This window comes from Chiroxiphia lanceolata, chromosome 6 (assembly GCF_009829145.1).
Source record: "Chiroxiphia lanceolata isolate bChiLan1 chromosome 6, bChiLan1.pri, whole genome shotgun sequence".
In the NCBI taxonomy this organism is placed as follows: domain Eukaryota; kingdom Metazoa; phylum Chordata; class Aves; order Passeriformes; family Pipridae; genus Chiroxiphia; species Chiroxiphia lanceolata.
In genome coordinates this window covers 32,680,587-32,707,179 of record NC_045642.1, presented here as the reverse complement: position 1 = coordinate 32,707,179, position 26,593 = coordinate 32,680,587, and the positions used below count along the sequence as shown (strand labels likewise).

The following is a 26,593-nucleotide window of genomic DNA, read 5'->3' as shown; positions in this document are numbered from 1 at the left end:
CCCTCATGATGATGTGATCAAAATGCTCAGATATCACCTTGAATATTATAGAATATATATAATATAGAGAATATATTCCTTCTTGTGTCTAAAGGGTACAAGCAAGATTATTTAAAAAATAATTCTTCCTGATGGTAATGAATTTTCTCATTAATTTTGTGAGTATCCTTAGGACATAGGTTTGCAAATGAACTTGACACATTTTTACGCGTGCTATATAGTGGTAAATTTAATAATTCAGACACAAAAATCTGTCATTTTGATCTTGTTCTTTCATCTCCTTGTAGTAAAATGTGAGAATGGTACAACTTGTTAATTTCAGGTTGTGTATTCTTATTGTAGTATGAGAGGAGAAACTGAGGCTCTTGAATATTCTTTATTCTTCTGTGATATAATATTGCAGGTCGACCTTGTTATTGTAAAGCTGCTAAGACAGTGGTTTTGTATAAGTGCATTTGCTAGTCTGCAAATTGCTTTAATGAGAATTATTTCTGCATTTTTTTGCCCTTATATGTCCCCTATAGTCCTCTGCAAAATGATTTTTCAACATTTTAATAGCCTAATGAACGTAAAAGTAAAAAGGAAATGCGGGTTCTTTTTTTAAGTTAGAACCAAAGCAACTGTCAGATGCTTATCACCTTGGTAACTTCACCATAATTTCCTTGTTAGGACTGCAGGAAGAAGAATTGGAACAGATTGGTAATTAACATATTTCACTGCTTTGTCAACTTTCTTCTTCAGCAGATCGCTTTTCCTAAGATGGTAGCAAGCTGTTGCCGATTCCTGTGCTACTTCTGTCGAATTAGTCGTCAAAACCAAAAGGCCATGTTTGAGCATCTCAGTTACTTACTGGAAAACAGCAGTGTTGGACTGGGTATGTCATGTAACTGTAACAGCTAAAAGCAAGAGTAGGAGCAACCGTGATATCACAAGACTAGTGTCTAATTAGTATAGCAAATTGAAACATGCTTTAAACCACTTTGTGGTTTAACCTCTAACTTTTTTTTTTATGATTTTTGTTTCATCCTTATGTGTCTGTGAATTGTATTAGAAACAGAATAGTTCCATTCAAAATAGTTGTGATTTGAAATCTAAGATTAAATTGGCCCTGCTTGGTGTTTGCCTGTTTCGTCTGGTTTCATTTTCCTTGCCTCTGCAGTTTAGGCTGCTGAAGTAAAGTTCATATTTTTCCTTTGGAACACTGAATGTATGTTTTTTAATGCATGTGCATTAGATTTGTAATACAAGGAAAATTGTGTTGGCTAGATAGATGACTATAATAATAACATATAACAAGGCAAGATAGTGTGTGATTTCACCGTGCTTTAGCTGTTCATGCCTGCATTTGACCATAATAAACACAGAAAATGGGAAAAGATTAAAGAAAGAAAACAGCTAACTGAAGCCTGAAATGTCTCTTTTGGCTAAATTTAGACATATTTTAAAATCTGGAATTGATAGGGTTGTGCAGAATTACAAAGTTAACGTTGCTCTGCTAAAGAAATAGTATTCCTCTGATTTGCTATGTTGTTAATACTGTTTTTTTTCATCTGCATTTGAAACCAGTGTGATTGAGTATATTTATAGATATGGATGTCAAGTCAGAAGAAAATTTCAGCATTTATTTTCATGATATTGAAAACAGTTGACCATATTCTTGAATGAAGAACAGCCCTACAAAGTACTATGAATAGATTTATGTTCTAGATTCCAGCGAGATCGCTGCCCTCTGCTGCATGAATGTGATTACTGCAAACTCAATTTAATTAGTGTTTATTGACTTCTGCAGCATTTCCTTCAATGAGAGGTTCGACACCGCTAGATGTTGCAGCAGCCTCTGTTATGGACAACAATGAGCTTGCACTTGCATTGGAGGAGCCAGACCTTGATAAGGTAAGTGGTCGCTCTGACCTATTTACCTATTTATTAGATGGTGTACTTGTGCTAGAAGGGTTTAAGAGGGCAAGTTTGATCATAGTAATTCTTGGATACGATCTCCTCAGAAATACCTACTCTAGGTATGTGCTGTTTTATGGTAAGATTTAATTTTCTCTGATTTTGCTTTATGCTTATTGTGCATCACACCAAAAGAAATTTATTTCTATTTTAGGCATCTTTTCACTATTGTTATCAGCTAGAAAGGACGGCTAGAAAAAAGACATGAAACAGGAGAAAGGAATATCAAGAAGCATTGTTTGGGGAGAAAAAAATTTGAGAATTAAGAGGAGAATGTGAAAAAAGGACACAGGTCTTTTGGTTTAAATCATAGAGATTGGTGGTGATGAAGGTTATAGCCAAGAGAATGGAAGGGCAGGTATTTGAAGAGGAAAGGTGGAACATGATTTGAAGAGTAGTTGCAGTGGGAAACTGAATCCAGGACTCAAGTTGTTGGCAGTGGTTAGGAATAAAGGGGGATGTGAGGAGAGGCAGGATGAACTAGAAATGGTGGTAAAATATAAAAAATTTGCATGAAAGTTCTTTGTATATTGCAGAAGAAAAACAGAATTAGGGATGGAATGTGGGTGCACGGTCAGAAAAGGAGGAAAGCAGCGAAAGGAAGTGATATGTGGTAACACTGCATTGGAGTACAGAAAACAGTAGGCAGCATTTAATATAAATGGAGGGAACAGTTAAGCAACTAAATGATAGCTTAGCACAGGGAAAATCTCTGTGCAGTATGGCAGAATCCTGTGATGAGAGTGGAACTGGTTGTGGGAGTGTTTGTGATCAGCATGTGGTGTAGGAGAGGAAAAGTTGTGAAATTGGAATAAATGGGCATATTGTGGGAATAGCTAGGAGAAGACAGAGACAAGAATATGAATGGAAAGGGTGTGAGACAGTACGGAAATAAACTGATTAGGAAAAATTAGTGTTGAGAAGAATTATCCATTCTGTATCACCTGCAAAATTGCCTAGAGTACACTCTACCCTGTCATTATTAAAGAAATTAAATGGTATTGATATGAACCCTTGGGATACAACACTAGTGACGAGAACACTACCAGTGACTGTCTTATATTTTCATGGAAAGTACTGTAGAGCAAGTCAGCACCTAGTCAGAGCACCAAGCCTGGCTGAGTTCAAGAAGCATTTGGTCAATACTTTTGGGCACATGGTGTGACTCTTGGGGATGGTCCTGTGCAGGGCTGGGAGTTGGACTCAATGATCCTTGTGGCTCCCTTTTGACTCGGCATATTCTGTGAATTTCACTGTTGACTATTAACTGCATGTTTATCATTTACTGATTGCTTACCTTGAAATACTTGGCACCGTACAAGTACTGAATTTTCGAACACTTACATATATCAACTGCCACATAAGCAGTATTTTATGCTGAAAAATCAGACTCATGTCTCAGATTGGGCTTTCCGAATTCATCAGTCATTTGAGCTGTAACAATGGTAATGTATTGGCTGTAACATATTGCCTTTGCTGAGTCAGTAACTTTACCTAGTGCAGTATGCGGATGTTATTCAGTAAACACATCCATAAACCAAATAACAAGAAAAAACTCATACTGTCTAGCTATCAGTTGATGAATGTGGCAGACATACCCTATTCACAGAATGATACAGCATTTCTATGTGACTAAAGTTTGTACCATAAAGCCTGTGTTCAGAGCAAATAAATTACACATAGACAACCTAACTTTTGAACTTTTGCCATTGGAAATTTAAACTCTTTTTACTACAAATATGTGAATGTGTGGAAGGTAGAGGGCTGCACAAGGAATGTATCCCATGGCCTGATGATACACTGGAGTAAACTGAATAGGTTAAAATTATGTGGCTTGATGGTAACATTGTAACTTCTGAAAAGAGAAGAAAAAGAGATTTATTCTACTGTTTTTATCACATTTTATATGAGCTGCATTTCACTTATATCTTCTGAATGAATGCTTGAAAACTATCAAGTCCTGTTAGGAATTGCATACTTTTTGCACAGAGTGCTCTTAGTAACTTCCTTACTGCATACTGTCATAAGCAAGTTTTTCACATCAGCCCATTTTTCATCTGTTGCAGCCTTTGGGAGGCACTTTGGGTACTGTATCAACAGAGATATAACTCTTCTTCCTGAATTCATAACTTTTTTTCTCATGGGGCATTAGATAATGACTAAGTATAATCTCATCATATATCTCCCTTTTGCAATCCATTTTTGCCTGCCTTCCATTGTAAGAAAAATATAGTTTGTATAATTTTTTACAAGTTCATGAAAGATTCTTCATGTTCCTTACCGATTTTAAGTGCTATAACCTTGTTGTCGTTTGTGTTTGTACAGTTATCTGCAAATTCACTTTAAGATGAATGAGAAATTATTCTGTACATTTCAGAAATTCAGTTTACTATAATTAAAGATTTTTTTCACAATTTCTTTAAGATTTCTCTTAGTTAAAGATACTCCTCTTGATAAGAAATGCTGTGTTAGGAATTTACATAATACCAAAATTTTTAATCGTTCTGGTTTCAGACTCTTAAAACTGTTCATTGATATTTATCAGTCTCTTGCAAAATGTAATTGTTTTTGTATCTATTAAAATCAGAATTACAATGTATAAAATTTTGATGTAATGTTTATTTTACTGTTGTAGCAAATTACCCGTACATGGTTATTGGTATGATTTTAAAGTTGTTAAATAGTATTTTAGTGGTTGCTTATGTCCTTTAAATAGGTCTAGAATCTACAATATTTTGTTCTACTTCTCACATTCCACATTTGTTCATGTTTTTGTATTGTTGTGTCGTTATATAATTAGGTAACTTCAGAAATAAAGAGTGCTAGCCTTTTTTCATCATCATCAAAAGAAACCATGACTGATAAAATAATGACATTGATAGTTCCTTAGGTGAAATGCCTAGTATATAAAAAATGTCGATTTAAAAAAAAATGCTATGTTCTTTTTTTTTTATAGGTATGTTTAGAAATTTATGTCTGAACACCTGAATAAATGATTGCTTCTGTATTGTAGGTTGTTACCTACCTGGCAGGTTGTGGCCTGCAAAGCTGTCCAGTATTGCTGGCTAAAGGATATCCAGACATTGGATGGAACCCCATAGAGGGTGAACGTTACCTGTCATTCTTACGATTTGCAGTTTTTGTTAACAGTAAGTGTAATTTCTTGGCATCCAAATTCTATCAAATGTTTCCTTTAAATTACTTTCCTAACCATAAAAATGTGTTAATGACTGAAGAGGGATTAGTGCATATTCTTCTCATTACAAATGCAAGATTATTGGTATATGCCAATTATTGTAAATTTTTTGAATCTTCTTAATTGTATTTTTTTCTTAATCTTTTTGCAAATCACATAAATTAGTAGATTAACCTGTTATGGTTGCAAATGATTCCTCAGGTATTTACATATACTCCATACACTGGTTAAACATAACCATTGAGCACTGATTTTAGACCTATCTTGGCCACTACACCATTGGGAGATTTAGAGGCTTATAAATAAGGCATTTTGCATTACAAAAAGTAAATTTCCATAATCCTGAACAATCGATGTTTGTAAAGCTTCCTGACTGTATCTTACATTTAACATCTTCAAAAAAGATAAAATCTTCTTTGATAACTTGCTTCTGTGGGCAATTTCCTTTTGCAATTTATTAAGTAAATATGTTAAAATAAAATCTGACTTATCTAAATGCCTCTCAAGAATATACTTCAGCTCAAGTGAATTTTTTTTTTATCAAAATAGTAACTTAGATTAGAGATTAGATGAGACCAGAAGATTTATCAGTGTACCACCTGTTTTGTCTGCCAATATGGAAAGTGTTTTAAAGGGCAGCTAGGAGAGGGAAATGGAAATAATTTTAAACAGTATAAATAAATACTAACAGTACTCTATAAAATTAGATGAAAATAACTCTGGTCTTTCTTGTGATAGTTTATTTAGTATGAAGAGTAAACTTTGATGGATGGACTGCTAGTCAGTAGAATCAAGTTTTAATTTCAAGTGTTTCAGTGGTTTTATTTCTGAAAAACTCTTCTGGTTTGTGTTTTGAATCTTCTCATTATTACGGGTTTGGGTATGGTTCAGCACTTTTGAAATTAGGTTAGTAATTTCTTTGTGTCTTCTTCTTGAGAGGATAATTACAAATAAATTAGTAAAATGTGGGTTTTGAGATAAAAGCAACAAACACACTTGTAAACATATGAATGAATTTTGGTTCTGGCCAATGAATTCTTGGAATAAGCAAAGCTTCTTTCTTCAAGCAAAATTCTTCATTAACTTGACCTATGAGGTAAATTAGAGCAGACTACAAGATATTAAAGCTATTTTCAACAGTTCATTTATATGAAGATTCCTTGTCTTAATGACTTTTATTCAGCAAGCATCTAGCTCACAACCTGTTTGCCTGTACTGAATTTATAGAATACTTAAACTAACTCTTTTTGCTTTTAAAATATACATACATTTTCCCACACAAGATGCCTATAAATGGGGTTGTTTCAGGCAAACTGTGATCTTTAAAACTGATTTTAGTGCAGTTTTTGTACATGAAAAAAGAAGTATCCCGTTTCAGGCCTTAAATAGCAAGTAAATTTAACAAATATTTAAACATGCAATAGAAAGTATCAGGATATTTTACTTTAGGTATATTCAATCTAAAATACAATTTATTATTCTTTAATCATATTGAGAAGATCAAACGCTGAAATGAGTTTTCCACTGATGAAGTACCAAGGATATAACGTTAAGGAACATTCCTTGTTTTAGTTTGCCTATTAAAAATCAAAGAATTCTCACACCCTCGTCTGGATGGGATGGAGTTAATTTTCTTCATAGCAAGTTGTTTAGTGCTGCAATTTTTATTTATGATTAACAGTGTTGATAACGTGCCAGTCTTCTGAGTGCTGCTGAGCAGTGTTTGTGCAGCATGAATGCTTTCTCCTTTGTTTTCATACCCTGCCCCTTCCCCTCCTTTGCTGGCCACAGTTAGGTTCAGGGTGGGCAAGAGGTGGACACAGGTGGGACAGCTGGTCCAGACTACCTGAAGGGATATTCCATACCATGACATTGTGCTCAGCAATAAAAGCTCAGGAAAATGAGGAGGAAGAGGGGAACATTTGTGATTATGGAACTCGTCTTTCCAAACCATTCCATTATGTGTACTGGGGTCCTTTCTAGAAACTGGCTAAAAATCTGCCTGGGAAACAGTGAATGAATTTATCTTTCTGCTTTGTTTGTGTGGTGGATTGACCCTGGCTGGATGCCAGATATCCACCAAAGCTACTCTATCAATCTGAGGTTTCCCACAGGTTCACAGCCTTCTTTTTCACCAGCTCCAGTGTGGGACTCCGTGGGCTGCAGGTGGATCTCTGCTCCCCCACTGGCTCCCATGGGCTGCAGGGGCACAGTTGACTCATTGACTCACTATGGTCTGCACCGTGGGCTGCAGGGGAACCTCAGCTCCAGCACCTGGAGCACCTTCTCCCTTCCTTCTCCACTGACCTTGGTGTCTGCAGAGTTGTTCATCTCACCTCTCTGGCTACAATTACATCTGCACAATAACTTTTTTCTCCTCCTTAAATGTGTTACCACCATTTCTGATTGACTCAACCTTGTCTTGGCATTGGCTCTGTCAGATCTGGCGGAAACTTCTGGCAGAAGCTTCTGGTGGAAGCTTCTCACAGAAGCCCACCCCTATGGCCCTCCCTGCTGCCAAAACCTGATCATGCAAACCCAATACAACTTGCATGCATGGCTTTCCCTTTCTCTACTAGACAGTCATTATCTAAATCTGCGAGTCATCACAACTTCCTTGTATTTTCTCCCTGTCCTTCCCACCCACTCCAATAGCAGACTTCTGGCCTCTTGGGACTGTTAGCTGTTATACCAGAGAGATTAGTCTTTGACAGAAAATTAACCTTCCAAAATGAACTGTTCTAGATTGGACAGTTCTAATGCAGTAAAACTTCTGCAAGGCAAGTCTACACTAGCACTTTTAAACCTCAGTACAGTTTTGATAAAGCATATCCAATGATGCCAACCTAATACACTTTTGGTTTCAACTATTAGGATGAGGATTTGTTTTACAGTTTGTAAAATTTAGGAGAAAAATTAAGTTTTCTTCTGACTAAGCATACATTTCTGGAGAAAGTTTGTATAGTGTTTTTTGGTCCTCAGGTGAAAGTGTTGAGGAAAATGCAAGTGTTGTTGTCAAGCTCCTTATTCGACGGCCAGAGTGCTTTGGGCCAGACCTTAGGGGAGAAGGAGGAAATGGTTTGCTGGCTGCTATGCAGGAAGCTATCAGGATCTCAGAGAATCCTGCTCGTGACCTTCCTTCCCAGGCATATAAAAGAGAAGGGTAAGTAAATGTGAAAGCTTGTTTGGCAAATGATGATTTCATAGCGGATTCAAACTTGCTTGCAATAAGTGGATAATGGACCCTGCTGTGTAAGGCATTATACAAAAATAGAACATTAGAGATTCGCACCCACAAGCAGTTGTCATATGGAATTCGTAAAGTATGAGCTGGATAAAAGTGAAATGAGAGTTACAGAGAGAGAGAAAAAGCCTGACGGACAAAGCAAAGGAGAAGGCTGTTGTGGAATGAAGCTAATGTTAAGGTAAAGTAAAAGAGGAAGATAGAAAGGTCATATAAAGTCACCTATTACTGTTCAGTTGCATGCTTACTCTAGGGATAAAAACGCTGTAGACCAGGGTCAAGGAGAATTGAGTATGTCTGTTTAATAGTCTCTGGATCATGTCTCTAGCTCCAGAAAAGAGCTATAAACTTACATTAGCAAAAATGCTCAATGTTATTCTTACTTTTTAGTGATGAGGAGGAGGAGGAAGAGGAGACTGTGCACATGGGTAATGCAATCATGTCATTTTACTCAGCTCTCATAGATTTACTTGGACGCTGTGCACCAGAAATGCATGTAAGTTCATTTTGTCACTTGCTCAGAAAACGTAGGAGATTTGTAAACATAACTGTACATCTCTAACTAAACCTTTCTCTGTTTGAAGAGTTCTTCCCTTCAGAAGATAGACTTTATTGCTTCTTACTGTATCTAGATAAATTTATTCTCTGCAAACTGTTTATAAAAATCATGGTCTTTTGATTCCTTTATGCTTTCTATTTATCTAAAGTTTTGATAATTTTTATATGACTATGGAATAAAAGCAAATATGAACTTCTAGTGTTGCACAAGAAGTCTAATAACAATTTCTGAAATTGGCCCTTTACTGTTCTCTAGAAAGGCATAAAAATAATTTTCATAAGAATGTGATACAGAGCTGCTTTTGTGTGCATTGATGAAATATGGTGCCCACACCAAATGAATACATGGAAAAATATGTAAAATATCTGTTTTAACTGTAACACCCATAAAAGCCACAGGGAAGACTTGGTTTTAGTTAGATTGACTTTTGCTCTTCAGTACTTAAAATTCTTTAGTAGTATAAGCCCAGATGGAAATGCTATATGTATTTCAATACAATAAGAAGGAAGAAGTTTGGCTTGTAGCCTGCCTTCTTACTACTACCAGAGCTATTAACTTTATTAGCTGTACGTAGTTCTATGTTAAGAAAATTACTGGTAGAGATGTTCAGACATAGGCTATGAATACCTGATTTCTGCAAGAAGTTGAAAGGAATTGGTCACCTAATTGTTGTTAATGCCTTTTGAAATTTTTATGGCATAGAAATAATAGAAAAATGCATAGCCACGTCAAGCAGATTTGCATCTGTTTGTAGTGTAAAAAAGCAAGCTGAAAACCTGGTACCTAAGATTCTGCAGTTAACATGAGTATATCAGTAACTTTCAGTTTTATCACCATGTCTGATTGGTTTAGAAATCTTATCACTGTGGAGTTTTTTTGTGTTATTGGGAATTTATAATATTGTGAAATCATTGATATGATATCAAAATAAGAACAGATGCAAAAGGAGGAACAGCTGAAAATTGGCAACTTCATTAGAGTCTTCAGATAAATTGAATTTCTGTGAATTTTCTTCCAGAGTTTGAAAAAATCATATAAATATTTTGAGGAAAATTTTCTTATGTCCATCAGTACTAAATATCTAACTTGATAAACTTTTTCTAACAGCTTATTCAAAGTGGAAAAGGGGAAGCTATTCGAATAAGATCTATCCTTCGATCTCTCGTGCCAACTGAAGATTTGGTTGGGATTATAAGTATACCACTAAAGCTGTCAACAGTTAACAAAGGTAACGACAATACTTTTATTAGACTAGTTATCTTTTATAAAAGTCTTTTGGCACATTAGCATTCAAGTGTAAAATAAAGTGGTTTTGTTAGAGTTAAATATAAGCAGAGAACTGTTCTTCAAATTTTAATTAGATCTGTATCAATTAGAGCTGCTCTAGTAGCACAGATGTTTGCTCCTGTGGATCAGAGAATGTAAGAACATAAGAAATGCTTTAAAAGATCACAATAATGGGCTGGTACTTTGTCTTCAGCAGTGACTGTAGAGATGCTACCACTTTAAGTAAAATGTGTGAGCTTAGGCTCAGTCTCTTTGTATTTCCACATCATCCAGTCATTTGTTTAGAAAGATCAGTGTATCTCTCTTCCTATCAACATCTGTTTCTGGATGTGGTATCCAAGCATGTATCTAATCTCTTTAGAATAATGTCTCTAGTCACAAACTCCTGTGGTAATAAGTTCTAGAACTTCACTATTTGCTATATTTTACGCATTTATTTAAAAGAAAAGAAAACAGAAACTTATGTTCTACTAATTTTAACTAACACATTTGAATTGTAGTGTTTTGGGATTTGGTGTATAGCAGTCCTTAATTCACCTTGTCAGCTACATAAATAATATTCTTAATTTCAATTATATCCTTTTCCAGTCCTCATTTTGTAAAACTTAAGAATCCAAACTTTTCTTAGCCTCTGATCATAACTGCTCCACTACCTTAACTACTTTAGTTGCCTTATGTGTATTTTTGCTATCTCTATTCTGCAATCTCCATATATGGAAAACATCTATGGGATGTACACAAGACCTGAACAGGTTGTACTGATAATGTGTGCACACAAGTGTTTGGTTTATGTGTTAATTTTCTATTTTATATAAATATAAATAGCAGCAAAATGATGCCCTCTCCTGTATTCTGAATACCCCTTTCTGATGGTGTCCAGTATCTTGTTGACTCATTTAGCTGCAGCTACACATTGAGCTGATGATATCACAGACTTTCAATGACGACCTCTGGATCTCTTTGTAATGTCAGTTCTGAGCTCAGCATCATGTAGGCATGTCTTATTTTCCTGCAGATGCATTAACTTGAAGTTGTCTTCATTGAAGTGCATCTATCTACTTGCCCAATCAGTTTTGCTAATGATTTATTCAAACAGAAGACTTTAATGTTGTATACAGACTTTTAAGCTCCTTTTTTTTTCTTCCTACTGTAGGTCACTGATGACTCTCAATATAGAGTCCTGTTTGTCCTTGCTTGATTAAAATGCCACACATGCATACTGCATTTTAATTACCTTTGCTGTTTCTTGGAACTGTGCTGGTTATTTCTTCCATGACTTTTTCAGAGGAAGTGAAAATCTGGCATATTTGCTTGTACATTGTCTTGATCTGAAGAAGATGCTCCTCTATACCTATTGTCTTTCCCCCAATTTCTAGGTATAATGTTCCACTCTGATCTCTGATGTTTAATCCTAGATGCCTGATTTCTCTTTTATTAGTCACAGAATCACAGACTACGCTGAGTTGGAAGTTGATCAGTCTTGCAGTCATGGTCCTCCCGCTCAGGGCACTGAGATCCCCTCGGTCTGTTATCAATGTTGAAGACGGAGGCAAAGAAAGTGTTAAGTACCTCTGCCTTGTCTCTGTCACTGTTTGTGAGGTGACCATCCTCACCCAGTAATGGGCTGATGATATTTCTATACTGCCATTAATATATTTGAAATATGTTTAATATATTGCCATTAATGCATTTGAAAAAACTCTTTTTATTGTCCCCTAACATTTCTGGCCAGCTTCAACTCCAGTTGAGCTTTGACCATAGGAATTTTCTCCCTACAGCGGCCAGCAGCATCTCTGAATTCTTCCCATATCACTTTACCTTTCTTCCACTGAGCATACACCTTCCTTTTTTGCCTTTTCTCCAAGAGAAGATCCCTGCTCAGCCAAGCCAGCCTTCTGCCTCGTCTGCTTGACTTCTGACGTTAGGGAATTACCTTCTGTGTCCTTAGGAGGTGACGTTTGAAAAGTGACCAGCACTAATGGACCTCAGCGCCTGCAAAAACACTTTCACAGGGGACCTTACTTTCTAATTCCCTGAACAGCCTGAAGTCTGCTCTCCTTATATCCAGAGTTGAGATTTTGCTGGCAGTCTATTTCTGTACTTGTTCATCTTGTCCCATAATGATTCCCTCTTTTATAATCAAGCTGACTAAATCCCTCTTCTCTACACCACAATCTCACCCATCCTTTGAGACTTTGATATTCTACTTGGATATCTCTGCCTGCCTCACATAAGCTCCTCCCATGAAGTACAGCCAAGTTATCATGGAATTCTCTTACATGTCATGAAGCCACTCAGCTTAGTGCATAATACAGCAATCTCCCGTTTCCACTGCCTGCTACTTCATATCCTTGGCAACCCTGTCTACCACCAGGGAAGCCTCTGTGCAAAAGGTGGAGTGGTTCTTCTCTTAAGATGTTATCTTTCCTTCCCAAGTAAATATCCAAGATATCCCAGGTAAACTATCCAAGACTAACAACCTAAGTACCTCAAGGGTTGCCACTATGGGGTTGAGGCTCGGCTGCAGTGTTGCTATCCTGTTTCTCTTACTACTCTGATTCCTCTATTCTCTCCTCTGGAGAATGAGACTATTCTCTGAAGACGCAAACCTTGTGTACTGTGTGTATACACAGAAGACCTGAAACCAAGGTGTGGATCTGCTGCTCTCTCTGCATCAAACTGTGTAGCTCCGTATTTGTACCTGGATCCCTATCTATCACTGAGGTTTGAGACTGACTTTTGTCAGTGGAACTAACAGCCTTCTTAACACTTGCTGTTAAAGGCAAGACTTTCTTCAGTGAAGACTTTTTCACCCTCTTTACTCTGGAACTCAAAACCAATTCAGAATCAGAATTCAGATTACAGAGGTGTATTGATAATAGCGTTCTTGCTTCTTGGGTGACTTGATTCCTTCCTAGACATGATCATTATGGTTATCCAGGGTGGATTTATTTCCACAAGGTAACTTCCAAGGTAACCATAAACCCCATAATTTTCTGTAAAGCATAAACTCAACAGAGGATGAGGGGTTTTATGACATTATGATCTCCATGTTTCACATTAATTTCTCTGTGTTCCATGGGCTATAAAACTACCGGTCTCCCATTTTCTTCTAGGGCAAATAATTTATTCTCCTTTCTCTCCTTCTGTTGTGCTTTCTGTTTCACAAGAATTGTGTTTACTCCTTTTCAGTCAGATGTTTTATCAGATACACAGTTGACATCAGTCAGTAACAGTTGTTACTGTCATCTTCCCCTTGGATTCCATGTTCATTCTAGTCTAGTTTACATGAGAGAAAAATTAAACTTCTTAACCTTCTTTGACTTCACAGTTGCTGTGTTTCTTTGGTATTTGCAGTAATACTTATTTTTAATTTTACCATGTAAGTGTTCTCTGTAATAGTAATGAAACAAGTTGAGTGTTTTACCATTCATTTCTAAGCTTTTAAGAGTGAAAGATTAATAAACTGCAAAATAATAGGGTTTTTTAAATAGTGAAAACTTACTATTCTTTTTCAGCATACAAGAAAACTAACCAAGAATATAATTTTCTTTGAATATGTCATTTTACACACTAAATGCAGTTATAGCATCTTTTATTGTATTGGTGTTTCTTGTTTTATCAATTATCTACAATTAAAATTTGCACTATATATTTGTGCAGATGGCACAGTAAATGAACCAGACATGTCTGCAAGTTTCTGTCCTGATCATAAAGCACCCATGGTACTCTTCTTGGACCGTGTCTATGGCATTAAGGACCAAAGCTTCCTCCTTCACCTACTGGAAGTTGGATTTTTACCAGATTTAAGAGCCTCTGCCTCTTTGGATACAGTACGTATTTTGCTATGGAGTTTAGGTGCAGTGGATAGCTATAGTGGCCTCTAAGTGTGAAAAAATGGAATTTCAAGTCAAAACTGCTTTTTTTAATAAAGGTATTATAGGCTCGCTATAAAACAAAACCAATATTAATTCAGTTACTACTAATTTATAGTGCTTAAGTCTGATTACAAGCATACAATAGCACCTTATGAAGCAACAATGTAAAGTAGTTTAAAAACTTACAATACAGGTTGTACAGTAATGAAATAAATAGATCGAGTATACCGTAATAAGCCTAATGATTGCTTTTATGTGTACTTCCAATAATTACACTGAAAATCCATATGTATGAGGAAATTAATGAGATGAAAAGTACTACTTCATGTTTAGTGGGTTTTTCTAACCTTTTAAAGAAAGAATCTACATATTCTCTTCTGCCACTATTGGTTAAAAGTGCAGTGGGGCAAGACACAGGACAAAAGTGGATGGCTTGGATTTTCTCTAGTTGAGAAAAAATGGCTTTTGCCTTCATGTGTATACTGGGAATATCATGTTAGCAGCCAGCCACTAGGGAACCTAAGGAGTATTTAAGTATTATGTTTTATAGACTTCGTATTTAATAACCTTTACTCAGTGTGATACTAACAGTCATTTACTACTTCATACAGGTTTCTCTAAGTACCACAGAGGCAGCTCTCGCGCTAAATAGATACATTTGCTCAGCTGTGTTTCCATTACTCAAAAGATGTGCTCCCCTCTTTTCTGGAACAGAGCATCACGCCTCTCTGGTTGACTCCATGCTTCACACAATATATAGGTTATCCAAGGGGCGATCCCTTACAAAAGCACAAAGAGACACTATTGAAGAATGCCTGCTTGCTATTTGCCAGTACGTATGGCACCTGTGTATAGATTGATTTCTTTTGTGCAGAATACGTATTTTAACAATTTCTTTCTTTGTGTATAGTGTAGAACTAAGACTATTTTATTCTTGCATGAAATTCTTACTTCTCATCATATGAGACAATTTTTTTTCTGAAGAAAAAATACATTTAATTTTTCCATTCTGGGTACTGCACTATAGAGGCTGTCGTGTTGATATCAGGCTTATGGTGATACAGAATAAATTCTGATTAGTTGTAAAACCAAAACCCCAGTAATTACCAAAAATGTTCTGGCAAGTCTGACTCTGTTTGTTGAGGACTTAAGGGATCAATGTGTTTGTATTCCAAAAACAACTCCTAAAGCTGACCCTAAAGCTGAACTGAACACTGAGGAATTGCACCTTAGGAATTGAAATGTTGATTTGGCTTTCACTTAAGAGGGCCAAGAAGTAGCGTAACTTTCTGTGCTATATCATTCTATATTTAGATGAGATTCCTTAAGCACCTACCATTGCTTTTACAAAATACTTTTAATCAGTGTTTGTATCCCAATATGTAAATTCAGTTTTTATTTCATTTTTGCTGAACTGTATGACATTTACTAATAACATTTTTTAAAATTACAGCCACTTACGTCCCTCTATGCTACAACAGCTGTTGAGAAGGCTAGTTTTTGATGTGCCCCTGCTCAATGAATACTGTAAAATGCCTCTTAAGGTAAATACTTTCTGTACATGCATTTAGTATGAAATTTCAAAATAAACTGTTGTCATCATGTTTTTAAAAACAGAACAGGCAGGGTGAAGCAATGTAAAATTAATTCTCAATTGAAAATAATGTAAGCATTTTATAAAGTCTTTCAAATTCAATGAAATGTTTGCAGATTTTTTTAAATCTTGCCTAATGTAAACAGTATATAGTAAGTTGATTATGCAATTTTGTTTAGTGAACTGTTGACTTTCTCACTACTTCAGCAAAAGAGTATTTGAATGTATCAAATTAAATGTTAGTGTTATCTCAATATCTTTCTGCTGCTATATGAACTATAATAAGTCTTGGTAGGATGCACAGTCCAGGAATGAATTCTGAGTGAAATCTAAGAGACAGGACACAGGGAAGAAAATTGACCTCTTATTTTTTAACAATCTGTAACAGAAGTCTTATTCATCTTCTTGTTCTGTAAATAGAGAATTGAAAATGTGAGATTTTGACTATTCTGACAGGTTTGCTTCACTTTCCCATTGGATAAAAGAGCGTGATCTTAGGTCTTTAGGTCTTCTTACAGAAGAATTGAAATTCTGTCATACTCTAAAGCTGAGCTGCCATATTCACAAACATGCTCTGGAGCAGCATTAATTTTTTCTTAAAAATGAGGTGAAGAGGGAGTGTTTGATTTGGGGTTTTAATTATTATTTTCCCTTCCTAAACAGAATTGCAGTAAAAACCAAAATGCTAAATGCTAAAAGAGATTTTAAAATTTCCCATGGGATAGGAACTTTTAGTTCTAGAGAAGAAATCAGTGGCAAGTGCATCAATAATCAGTATACTAGCTCTTTAACTGATGTATTACAGATTACTTGTATGATACTTCTTTCCATCAGTTTTTCCAAAGAAGAACAGTCGCAGGTAAAAGGGTGTACTGTGGGTGTCTTTTGCAGTGTTTTGAATAACACTGAGGCCATCAACCACAAATGACAGGAGTAAAATCAATTCGAATTGGTAAAATTTTTTATCAGAATCTATGATGTCCTACTTCATGCCCATTTCATTGTCTCTGTTTTTATTCTGTGAGCTAATCTGTACTCAAATGGTGACAATTCTGAAATTTCACTTTTCCCTGTCATCACTAAGAATTCCACAGCAGCAGTTGGAGATAATACAGGCTTTGTATTTTCACAATATGGGCTCTGCTGCTCTCCCAAAATGAAAAAGAAAAAAAGGACCATTATTATGAGCCACTGGAAATGAAAAGGCAGAGACAAATAATACTACTTTTGTAATAGTTTAATATAACAGCTTGTTAGTTTGTTAAATACCAATGTTTTACATGCATTTTTATTTCTTGAAAATCTAGCTTCTGACAAATCACTATGAGCAGTGCTGGAAATACTATTGTCTGCCTTCAGGAATGGGAAGCTATGGAATTGCAGCAGAAGAAGAATTACATTTAACTGAAAACTTTTCTGGGGAATATTGGATTCCTGTCTCATAAGGTAATGACTGCCATTCACATTACACTACAGGGTGACCATAAAGCATTACAGTGATAATTTACTGTGCAAAGAGCAGAAAGTTCCTCTTTGACAGTTGTTTCATCTAATATGGGAGATACGCAATGACTGCTTTTAATGAAGTGAAAAATTGAATGCTGAATCTTGAAAGATTCTCTCCAAACCAATGAAATGTCAAATCTTTGTCTTGATATACCCATAAGCTTTACACCAGTAATGAGGCAATACATGCACACTATATATATATATGTATATATATATGCATATATATACACAAGAAATGATTAGTGCTTGCTGCACTAAGATGTTGGTGTTGTCTCCTATCTTAGCTCTACTAAATATTTGTACGTACTTTTTATGACGTAAAATTAATTTTAATAATATACGTATGTGCTTATCGAATTGTTAGTATATGCACAGTAATTTATATTGTCTGTTTTCTAACATGTACTTGTATTATTTTAGTTTTCTGGCTATTGCTCAACCTAGGAGATATGATGCAACATTCTATGAAACAAAGATTTTTCCATTTTCATATTCCAAAGTGTGATCTTGGGATTTTTTAACTTGCTCAGTTTCTCTGAATAAGAAAAAGTTGCATTTCTGGTGGGAGAAATGCTCTACTGAGTAAATACTTTTGTCCTTGATTGGGCTCAAAAATCAAGATCTCACTATGGGACAGCAACAAATCTCTTTCATTGCGTCTCACTAATGTTCCCATTCTAAGCAACAGATTTAGATGATTGCTCCTCTAGGCATTCTGATTTATAATATGGAAATGACGATGATATTTGCATTATTCTGAAATGGCTTTTTAAGCTTTATTTGCATTTGATTTTAGCAACATTTACCTCCCTCTTACTGCTTTCACAAGCGCAAGGAGTATCAGGAGGGCCTGACACAATGAAACGTTTCCAATTAGTGCACCTTAGCTTTTAACAAATAAATGAAGATGATATGCTTCTGCCAATATTGGTGGCTCACTACAATAACATTTTCACTTTTCTGCAAATGGCTATCAGCCCAGTGAAAGAAGAGTTGTGTAAATCTGTGATCTGCTGAGCTATGGTGTTCTCCACTGTTCTGTTTTGTACTAAGGTTACTAGGAATAATGAACTGACTTTGCTACAGTAAAACAAAATTTTCTTTAATGAGTATGTTTTACACTGAAGTAGTTTGAGGGGAAAGAGTGTTAAATAAAATGGCTTCTGCAATTAAGATAGGAAATAGTAAATTTAGAACTAAGGCATTATTTTATAGATGATCATACTCTGTAACAAGGTGAACAACTCTTGATCCTCCTACGTAGGCCTTCATGGCTCAAAGGAAGCTTGCGCTGTACTCGTATTGTATACACTTACACAGTGTCAGCATGCTCTTGTGTAATTTGTGTAGTCTTGAGAATATGTAAAGTTGATATAATGAAAAATAGATGCCATGTAGCAATAATTTTGCTTTATGCTTAAATTTTAAATGTGCTTTACTGTGTGTTTGCATCTTCTAATGTTTGTGCATATGACAGCTTGGTTTTCACTAACATTTTGCATGTTTTTCTATTGGATTTTCCAACCAGTTCCTATCTCTCCTGCAGAAGTATGATCCAGAGCTCTTTCGAATGGCTTTGCCCTGTCTAAGTGCTATAGCTGGTGCCTTGCCCCCTGATTATTTAGATACACGAATTATGTCAACTTTGGAAAAGCAGACTTCAATGGATCCAGAAGGAAATTTTGATCCTAAACCTGTCAGCACAGCAAAGTGAGTCTCATAAATCATAGTGATTTCCTTTCCTTAAATATTTCCTTATTAACATTTTTTTCTCATCTGTAGAGAGAGTTGGCTAGTGACAGACTGTTAGTGATATTAGGACCTCTCAGTAGTAGTATAGGGATTATTGCTTCCTCCTGCCAAATACTTCACTGCAACATATCCTGTTTACATAAAATGTTTTCTTCTCAACAATGCACAGGTGTTAAATATTTCCATGTTATATCTGCACAGTACATAGTAAATTCTATATTTATTATGTACCGTATTGTCTAATAGTTCAAATGTTTGGGATATGTGCATTTGATACCGTAAGTATTTAGAGTGTATTTATGGCAAATAGTACAAGATCATCAAAATCTGGTAAATTATTCAGTTGGCTTATTGCCAAATTTTGTAAAATTTTCACCTTATTTTGAGGAATTCATCTGTAAAAACCTGACATAGCAAAATAAGCAGATAATGTAGGATGATTTAATAGAGATTTGGCCTTCCTAGTAATCTTGTGCTTTTAAAATACAGATTTCTAATACTTTTATATTCAAGAACTGAGGATCACTAGCTGAGTCTTGCTATTAAAATCTTACTCTTCCATCATTATGCAATGCGTAACATCCATGTTAATATCATACTGTATTAAGAATTAGCAACAAAATTACCAGTAGATTAGGGCGAAGCAGGTTTTCATTGCTAATAAGTGCAACTGTTATGTATTTGAAGATTCTCTGTAAATGCCCTTATAGCTCTGCCTTTTTTGTGACGTTTCTTCTAAAGAAAAGAGAATTGCAAAGCCAAATGTCTCACCTTCATCTGGAGGTGAAGTATTTTGATTAATGTTATATTATCCAGATATTTTTTTCATAAGTCAGACAGCTGTAAGTTATGATTGAATGACCCATGCTCCTCTTTGTTTACAGCCTTGTACTTCCTGAAAAGTTGGAGTACATCATAAGCAAATATGCTGAACATTCCCATGATAAATGGGCCTTTGATAAGGTAGGAATTATTTGAAGACTGGCAACTGTCATAAAAGGACTAGTAAATAATACCTGGGATGAATATTGAAAGAAATTCTGGACAGTTTAACTGATAGGTCCTTGTTCAGAGTGTATGAATGTCTACATATTATTTAGGATATATGAAGAAACTTTTTGCTCAAGAGAATGCATTGGAATTTGTCACTTTTTCAAAGAATGTATTGAGATAAACATCATAGAATCATAGAATCATCAAATCAACCGGGTTGGTGTGCAAGTTTTGAGCTGGCTTCCCGCCAGTGTCACCACCCCCTGGTTACCACTTTCTTAGCTTCAGGGGGAAAACCTGGTTCAAACCACTACAGTTGGAAAAGACCTCCGAGATCATCAATCCAACCCTTGATCCAACACTGCCGTGGTTACCAGACCATGGCACTAAGTGCCACATCCAGTCTCATCTTAAAATACCTCCAGGGACAGTGAATCCACCACCTCCCTGGGCAGCCCATTCCAAAGTCCGATTACTCTGTAAAAACTTTCTTCCTCATATTCAACCTAAACCTCCTTGGCACAGCTTAAGACTGTGCCCTCTTATCCTGCTGCTGGTTGCCTGGGAGAAGAGACCGACGTCCACCTGGCTTCAACCTCCTCTCAGGTAGTTGTAGAGAGTGATGAGGTCTCCCCTGAGCCTTCTCTTCTCCAGGCTGAATAACCCCAGCTCCCTCAGCCTCTCCTCATAGGACTTGTGCTCCAGTCCCTTTCACCAGCCTGGTTGCTCTTCTCTGGACCTGCTCCAGCACCTCTGTGTCCTTCCTGAACTGAGGGGCCCAGAACTGGACACAGTACTCCAGATGTGGCCTCATCTGTGCTGAGTACAGGGGAAGAATCACTTCCCTGATCCTGGTGCCACGCTGTTCTGATCCAGGCCAGGATGCCATTGGCCTTCTTGGCCACCTGGGCACACTGCTGGCTCATGTTCAGCTTCCTGTCAGCCCAAACTCCCAGATTTGAGGTGACTGAAAAAGAGGCATTTGGTTTGGTTTTGGGGGTTTGTTTTGTTTTATTTTTTTGGTTTGGGGTTTTGGTTTTGGTTTGTTTGTTTGTTTTTTTTTAAGTAAGAATATATAGTTCTTGGATTCATTTTACGCAGTAATGGTGGGTTTTGACTAGGAGTCAGAGATTCAATTTTATTGCAGCAGCTCCATGATCTAAGAAAGTACAGTCTAATATCATTTTTTATATCAGAAAAAGTAATTATAGCTTTTCTTTCTTATTAGCTTTAAGAAGACTGTTATGTATTAATTTTATCTATGGTTTCCCAAATGATCTGTCACTGTGTCGTGTTTCTGTTTCACTAGTTCTTCACAGCTCTAAAACAAGATAATAAATTCTTAAATAATTTCTTGTAACAATAACGAATAGCAATTTTATCGTATAGTTATATAAAATAACAATTCTGTTGTTTGGGGGCTATGTATGCAAATTTGTAGAGAAAATTACACATATATACGGCTATGTAAATATACAAATATTAATTTCAAACCATAAATGTCAGTTAATATTGTTTAAGGTAAAGGATTCATTACAGTTATATTCTTTAGTGCTTAATCTGTTAATGTTACCTATTCTTCTCTGTGTTTTTCACTTTAGCCTCCCAAAGAATTGAGGCAATCTTTTTTGCCTCAGTCAGTACTTTCTCGATGCATGAGTCCACTTGAAGGGAGCTAATGTATATTAGGCTCAGAACTGGTATCATAAGACCTACTACTCAAAGATTGCACCTATTCAGGGCATGATTTGTTCCTGTGTATCCACATATGGTTGCATGCTCTTTTTTGAGGAACTGAGCAGCTGTGGGAGCAGATTAGCAGTTTGATATGACAGAGTAAACTGGCTAATTTGTTGTCACTTATCTGTGTTGTTCTCAGCTTATTTCAGTGGTTTTTTGTTGTTTGGCTTTTTTTTTTCAGACAAATAGTGGATGGAAATATGGTGTTTCCCTGGATGAAAATATGAAGACTCACCCATTAATAAGACCTTTCAAAACTTTAGCTGAAAAGGTAACAGAGGAAATTTCAGCTGTGTTAACACAAAGTAGATTGATTTGTTTGCTTTTTAAAATCTATTCCAATTATATGATAGAAAAGGAAGAAGGACAAATAGGTCCATCTACATGCTGAAGTGATTGTTTAATTAATCTTACATTGAATCTTGTATGACTTGCTTCCATTACACATAATATTCATCATTTCTTCATAGGCCTGGACCAATTTATAGTCAAAATATCAGTAGCACAGTTTTTTCAGGCTTCCATGGACAAGGAATGACTGGCAGCAACTCCTGGGTTTTAGATGAAAGTGTAATTTAACATATCTGAAGGCAATTTTGTCTTCAAGAAAGATGGTAGAAAGATGTAAAGAATGTGTAGATGATTCAGTTGAAAAGGCAGAAAAACATTTAAATTATTTTAAATGCATTTTTATTTGAATTTCTTGACTAGGCATGAATGTCTTCTAGTTGTCAGAACACTGAATTGAATTTGAATTCTGTTACTTATTTTTGCAATGATCACTGGGAGACAAAAATAAATCAATTAAATTTGTCCCTCTTTACCATGTTTTTCCTGTTCAGAAAATGGAGATGACAAAAATCAAGAGAGATTCAAAATGTTTAGTTTCCTAAGGTTTGTAAATTGCTTTTGAATCTTTGGAGAGGAGCCAAAGCATTGTTGGTTGAGTTGTTATTTAAGCAGTTCAAAGAGAATTTTCTAAATTGTCTCAAATTAGAACTTTTTTGAACCTAAAAATCAGGTCCATCCAGAAAAGCTGTCATGTTAAGTAACTGTCAGGAAAATCCTAATTTACGGCATGAACTGAAATACTTTTATTAAAATTGATTTGAAAAGTCTTAATATGGTATACTCTGAATTTTCTTCGTCATAACTTTTCAGAATTTCTCCAACACCTTTACTTTTCAAAGGGGTGTTGCAATACAGGCTGTTCCCTAATTTTTTTTCGACAACTGTGTTTATATGAAGAGGTGTATAGTTCAGTCATGTTCTGTATCTGTGAATGGATATAAATATAGAAAGACTAAAAAAAGGCCTTGAGTGCTGATGCATTCAAATGTACATACTTGCTTAAATAATTTCATAGCACTTATAGTACCACCAATTTTTTATTATTTTGTGCTGGAGGAATCAATGAGTAAGTTTTCAGATCTAATCAACATTACTGCTCCAGAGCTCCTTGCAGTGCTGTTAGTTTCTAACACATATCCCAGCAGTAAGTGACACTAAGAACTGAATTAAAAAAATGGTATTTCAAAGCTTCCATCTCATGAGAGAAGAACTATATTGTATGTTCTCATATAATATACAAATTTTATATACTTTTGTGGTATGTGACAATTTATATAGAAGGACAGAATATTTTTATTGAGTTCTCGCTACTTACTAAATACAGAGAGATTTTGTATTTTTTCATCAAAGGAAAAGGAAATTTATCGTTGGCCTGCCAGAGAATCATTGAAAACCATGCTGGCCCTGGGATGGAGCCTAGAAAGGACCAAGGAAGGAGGAGAAACAATAATACATCAGCGTGAAAATGAAAAGCTTCGCAGCATATCTCAGTCTAGTCAGGTAATGTAGAATTGCTTAAATTTAGAAAGCAAAAGGCCTGTTCACTAATTTACTATGAAATTTTACACAGTTATGTCAGTTTTATATACTTTTAATGAAAAGAAGCTTTTACTGTTAGAGTTCTGATACTGAAAGTCATGTCACTATAACAAACACTGTGAAATAACACTGAAGAGCGGATTCCAAAAATGCAGCAGGTTTTAAGATAGTAAGGCTATCAGAGACCATATCAGAGAGCTATTGCTTTTCATTTTCTCAGAAGAACTAAAGAGAGTTTTAATGTAGTCATTCAAAGAATACATGGCAGAGTATTTAAAGTCTTTTATTTTTTAATAAACAAATCTAGCATTTTTCTTTTTTTGGTCAAACAGGAGAGCCTAAAATGGGCTTTTTTTCAAGATTCTAATTATGACTGACATATGAGATTTCACATTTGACACTTTTTTTTTTAATATACAGGTAAAATTTTTAGGTTATTATATATATTACCTAGCATTTTGATGTGAGAATAGATTTTTTTTCATTTGTAGCTTTTTGTAATCACGTGTTAAGACTGTTGGTCAATATGTCTGTGTCTTGGATGGGGAAAGCTGTTTAAAACTATGACATGTTCTGGAATTGTTATTGTACCCCTTGAGTTGAATTAAACACACATTTGTGCTTTAATATAGTGAGAGTTAATAAGCAATGCATTGGGCACAGTCCTGCTGCCATAAGCAGTCCTGCAAGGAGTGTGCGAAGACGTGTCACAAGGTAACTCCTCATGCACACTTGCACCAGCACTGATCCTGTGAGTATCAGTATCTGACACCTTAGGCCTGTGTTGGGTTCATTCCCAGGGCCAGTTTTTGCTTACCAAAAGTGGCCCCTGAGCACTCTGTTACAAAGACAATACTTCAGCAATTTCTTACCTCTTCAGCAAGCTTCACTGCCTTACAGGGAATCCTGCAGTCTCTGGCATCTCTGCTTCCAGCCATTTGAACTTGTTTTGTAGTTGAGCCTTGTTGCCGAAGAAGATGCATGATGAAGACATGACTGAGTAGAGGACTTCAGGACATGTTTAGTTTCAGTACACGTTTGAAATCACTGATTTATATGTAACCATTCACATTTAACATGTACCTAATAGGTTTGTTGCACAGAGCTTTACCACTTTAAACAGTTGAAGACTGTAAATACATCATGCTCCTCCTTTTTCTTAGTCTGTAAATTCCTCAAGACAATAACCTATTTTATCTTTTTGTTGTGTTGTCTTGTCTTTAGTATAGGATTTGTCCAGGCTGTTCCCACACTGTTCTGTCATGTTTTGAAGGCACATCTTGTATGTCTCGTGACTGGTCTCTTCTCTTAGGCTAAAAGCATAGTTGTTAGCAACTTGCCATCTCTCGCAAATAGAGAGATCTAAGTATCTGCACAACTTTCCTACTTCCACATCAGCAGATGTATTCTCTTAATCATCCTGTGTATCTTCAGTACATTGCAAAACAATAGCTGCACACAGTTTCTACAAGAAAGTTTAAAATTGTGAGTGATATTACTCTAATCATGTCAACAAAAGAGATGTTGTAGTTGAATACTTTTATCTGAAATACTTTTATCTGAAAATAATTATCTTTTTATTTCCCTGCAGGGAAATGGGTATATCCCGGCACCACTTGATCTCTCTAATGTGGCACTTTCTAGGGAGCTTCAGGTTTGTCTTTGTGTTTTGCATATATTGCGCTGAAAAGAATGAATAGATTTGGTTTTATTATTATTAATGAGCTGAATTTTGTTAGGCTTTACGACTGTATCTGTGACTGTGGTTGTGATATGCTGTTGTAAAAAGGTGCATGCCATACTATTTACATACTGGAAAAATGAAACATACAAAAATTCTGCTGTTCATGCCATTGGTGCTTTCTGAGTTCCCAGAAAAAGTTATCACGAAGCCAGGGAAGGAGCTGATAATAGTATGTGATATATGTGTATCCTGTGCTTGTGCTGACTTCAAAAAACACCTGAACATAGACCTGACACTTAACTATGATGTTTCTTTGCCACAAGAGTGTAGACTTTACTCAAGATAGTAAAATTATGTAGAATTACAGAATTTTTAATTGTCATCTTCTAATTTTGCATCTTGTTTTTTTCTGGTGGTAACATAGGGAATGGTTGAGGTAATGGCAGAAAACTACCATAATATATGGGCCAAAAAGAAGAAAATGGAGTTGGAAAGCAAAGGTAAGCCAAAATCCTGTGATCTATACAAAAAAAAAAAAAAAGACAAGGAAAATGAGGGAGAAGAAGCAATCTGAAAGAAGACAGTGTAAGAATCAAAATTGAATAGTTCCTTTCATACATGAATTAAAATAAATCTTAGAATAGAAAAACTAACAGCTTTTCAACTTACTAAAGGTGGAGGTAGTCATCCTTTATTGGTACCTTATGATACACTGACAGCCAAGGAGAAATCACGAGACCGTGAAAAGGCACAGGAGCTGTTTAAATTCCTTCAAGTCAATGGTATAATCATATCTCGGTAAGTTGCACATTTTTCTGATATGCTTGTTTACATTCAGTGCGCAAACCAGCATGATGTTTTTATCTCACTGCAGTGTAGTAGTTATTAACATAATTACCATTTGGCATATCTTCTATGAATCATAGTATTTGTTATTTTTAAGTTCAGAAAGTCCCTTCTGAAATAGTATAGACAGGTATTATTTTTAATGAGTATGTGATCATAGTAAACACAAAATGCAACAGTAATGTAATTAAAAAGGCAGAGAATTTAAGCATCTAAATTCTCTAATAGCAGCCAGCAGTGTCAGTAATGATCACAGGAAAATAAATATGAAGTCTGATACTGAAACACATGTATGTAAAACTGGTTTTTAATCCAGTTTTTGAAAAAATACTGGATTGAGTTCTGTGCTTTCGTAAGACTAAGTGGCTATTTTGTGGGCATTTCATCCTTAACTTCTGCTCAAGCAAAAGCATAGACTTTATTATTTGTACTCTAACTTAAATTGCTGTGTCTCAAAGTAAGCTG

General features: G+C 35.7%; 1 protein-coding gene across 1 annotated transcript in view; it reads left to right on the top strand.

Moving 5' to 3' along the window:
- Window positions 1–26,593, top strand: part of RYR3 (ryanodine receptor 3) — a 209,575-nt gene that overhangs the window by 116,008 nt on the left and 66,974 nt on the right. Inside the window, 18 exon segments of the mRNA XM_032689828.1 lie at window positions 745–874; window positions 1,790–1,893; window positions 4,970–5,105; window positions 8,135–8,315; window positions 8,787–8,892; window positions 10,063–10,183; window positions 13,906–14,075; window positions 14,732–14,952; window positions 15,574–15,664; window positions 17,022–17,118; window positions 17,121–17,191; window positions 18,770–18,933; window positions 19,860–19,938; window positions 21,890–21,979; window positions 23,410–23,559; window positions 25,190–25,252; window positions 25,707–25,782; window positions 25,957–26,080. Of these exon segments, the coding sequence (XP_032545719.1) occupies window positions 745–874; window positions 1,790–1,893; window positions 4,970–5,105; window positions 8,135–8,315; window positions 8,787–8,892; window positions 10,063–10,183; window positions 13,906–14,075; window positions 14,732–14,952; window positions 15,574–15,664; window positions 17,022–17,118; window positions 17,121–17,191; window positions 18,770–18,933; window positions 19,860–19,938; window positions 21,890–21,979; window positions 23,410–23,559; window positions 25,190–25,252; window positions 25,707–25,782; window positions 25,957–26,080 (2,174 nt within the window).